Source organism: Pogonomyrmex barbatus, unplaced genomic scaffold (assembly GCF_055798465.1).
Source record: "Pogonomyrmex barbatus isolate J1 unplaced genomic scaffold, ASM5579846v1 scaffold3, whole genome shotgun sequence".
In the NCBI taxonomy this organism is placed as follows: domain Eukaryota; kingdom Metazoa; phylum Arthropoda; class Insecta; order Hymenoptera; family Formicidae; genus Pogonomyrmex; species Pogonomyrmex barbatus.
The window spans coordinates 2,035,743-2,038,177 of NW_028297127.1; the positions used below are offsets into that span (position 1 = coordinate 2,035,743).

The 2,435-nt window shown below is 32.4% G+C and overlaps 2 protein-coding genes across 4 annotated transcripts in view; both read left to right on the plus strand.

Moving 5' to 3' along the window:
* The first annotated feature begins 1,350 nt into the window (after window positions 1-1,350).
* Window positions 1,351-2,435, plus strand: part of LOC105426334 (uncharacterized) — a 12,311-nt gene continuing 11,226 nt past the window's right edge. Inside the window, exon 1 of the mRNA XM_089079497.1 lies at window positions 1,351-2,265. The gene's annotated coding sequence lies outside the window, so the exon portion shown is untranslated. The remainder of the gene's footprint in view (window positions 2,266-2,435) is intronic.
* Window positions 2,262-2,435, plus strand: part of LOC105426335 (uncharacterized) — a 10,190-nt gene continuing 10,016 nt past the window's right edge. For all 3 annotated transcript variants that reach the window (XM_089079482.1, XM_089079481.1, XM_011637511.3), the window contains exon 1: window positions 2,262-2,435. This exon is cut by the window's right edge and continues 13 nt beyond it. In XM_089079482.1, the coding sequence (XP_088935608.1) occupies window positions 2,391-2,435 (45 nt within the window). In that variant the 5' untranslated portion in view covers window positions 2,262-2,390.

The window sequence follows — 2,435 nt, forward strand, 5'->3', positions numbered from 1 at the left end:
AAAATATATGTGTAATAAATACATATACAATACATATGATATTATAATAAATACATATACAATATATAATAAATACATATATAATATTTTATATCATATATATGTATTTATTATATATTAATTTGTCTAAATATTTGTCTAAATAAAATATACTATATAAATAATATATGAATCTTCTATCATTCATAGGTTTACATAAGTGATGTATTTTATATATGATTTACATAGCTTACATGTTTACTTGTTTAGCGTAATGTAGATTATTTATATTTTATTTACGAGTAAAAACGCATAACCTTGGTTTTTATATCTGTACCTTGATATTGATGATATTGATGATATTGATTGTAATGTATATATTTTATAATATTTAGAAATACATGTATTATATATAATTATAAATACTATTTATATTATAAATAAATATAAATACATATATTTTTAAAATTATTCTAAACTAAAAAATTCTAAAAAACTGCAGTTTTCAGAATTTTAAATTTGATAATTTTAACATGAAAGTATAAGTTTATTAAAAATTAATAAAATGTTAGGAAATTATAATTAAATAAAGAGCATTATTTAAAATTCCATAAATTATTTAAAAAATTTATAAAGTGCGATTCTTTAAAAATTTGGCCTTTAAATCGCAAAAATCAGAAATCTCGAAAATTAACAAAGAATCAGATAACTATAATCAATAAGAAGACGTTACTAATCCTATAATTTAAAATCTTAAGAATTTTCCAAAATTTCCAAGAAATACGATTCCGAGAATCAATCTTTCAAGTCCCAGAAAACTCAATTAAGATACAGAGTACCAGTAAAACGTAATTGGCAAGAAAAAAAAGAGAAAGAGATTGCGTCATTGAAAATTCCAAAAATTATAATATTATCTAAAATTTTAAGAATTGCGAATTCTGGAATTTCAGGATTTTAAATTACAAGTTGCAATTAAAATTAAAAGTTGAAAATGGTGGAAATTAAAAGTTGCAAAATCGACAAATCATATCAGAAGAATATATTCTGCAAAGACGTTGCACTATTTATAATTCCGAGAATTGTCTTCATATTCGAGATCTATGTAAGAATTCGATTTCACCCTCTTGATATTTTCTGTATGGTTCACTTATTTTTCATGGAAAAGCTCATCACGTCTTCTCCATAAAGGGAGAAGCCCGCCGGCGTGGGAATGTGATCTCTGACCGCGAAAGTGGAGGTCATTATCCCTTATCGCGACACGGTCAATATTATCTACCCTGAGGACACGGTGCAAGGGAGTATGATTCGCGCGCGACAGTTCCTATGGAAACCCGCGATCGAATCCGCGACGCACATTGGACTTCCTTGGCGCCCAGGGGGCTACCACGCGCGAACCCCACCGCAGTCACACGAATATTAACGCGACGGGGTGGTCGCGGAGTCCGGGAAACCGTGTTCCGGAAGACGAGACTTCGTCGTTGGAGGGGTTGCGAAACTGTCTTCTCGCAGTTAATCGCGGAGAACATTGTTCTTGCGACTCCATTCACAAGAATTCCCGAGACGATAAAACACCCAGTCTGGGAGGAAGTCGGTTGACCATCGAAACTGAGTCGCGATCCATCGCTGAAACGATTTCCGTTCGATCGAAGAATCAATCAACGGAAAATGCCTCGGTTCGCGAAGTTCTCGATTCTTATATTCGGTTCGATGATAATCAATAAAAATGTTGACGACGTCATCGCGTTCGGTGTTGGGAAAGAAATAAAGTCTGCCGAAATTTCCGGTGACTAAGTACTGCGTCATCTTAGTGAAAAATGATGCTTGTAAAGTTTAGAAATTATTTTGTTAAATGTTAAATTAATAGCACTATAAGCTCAATAATCAAACTAACAGAATTCTAATCTTGTTTGTTTTAAAATCGCCTACCAAATAATTAAATTTTTAACAATAAGATTCTTGCAATTTTTCAAAGTGAAATTTAATGCGATAAAACTTACTCTACAAAGGAAAAAAATATGATAAAAACATGAAAATTTGAAGCTTCTTATCTTCAATTTTGAATTAATGAAAAAGTTTGTTTATCTTTTTCGGGCATTTCGAAGCACAACACGACTTTGCGCTGCAATTATAAATCGATAAAAAGTATTGATCGCGAAATATGTGCAAATAAATTTTTTATGGAAGAAATGGAATGTTAGCAAACAATAAGAAGAGTTTTCGATGTAATTTCAAATGATGAATCGTGCTGATGGGAATTGCCGCTGACTATTGCTGATCCCCGAAGAGGTAGGCAGTCGAGAATGTCAATCGTTATGAGTTTAGTTTAGGATCCTCTTTCGCCTTTTCCGATCATCCATTGTCGCTGCCGCGCTTATTCGTTACGTCTTCCCGCGGGAATTGCGTAACCGAGGATGACTGGAAGGACATCGTTGGTGGAACAGAAGAGACTCCAATGG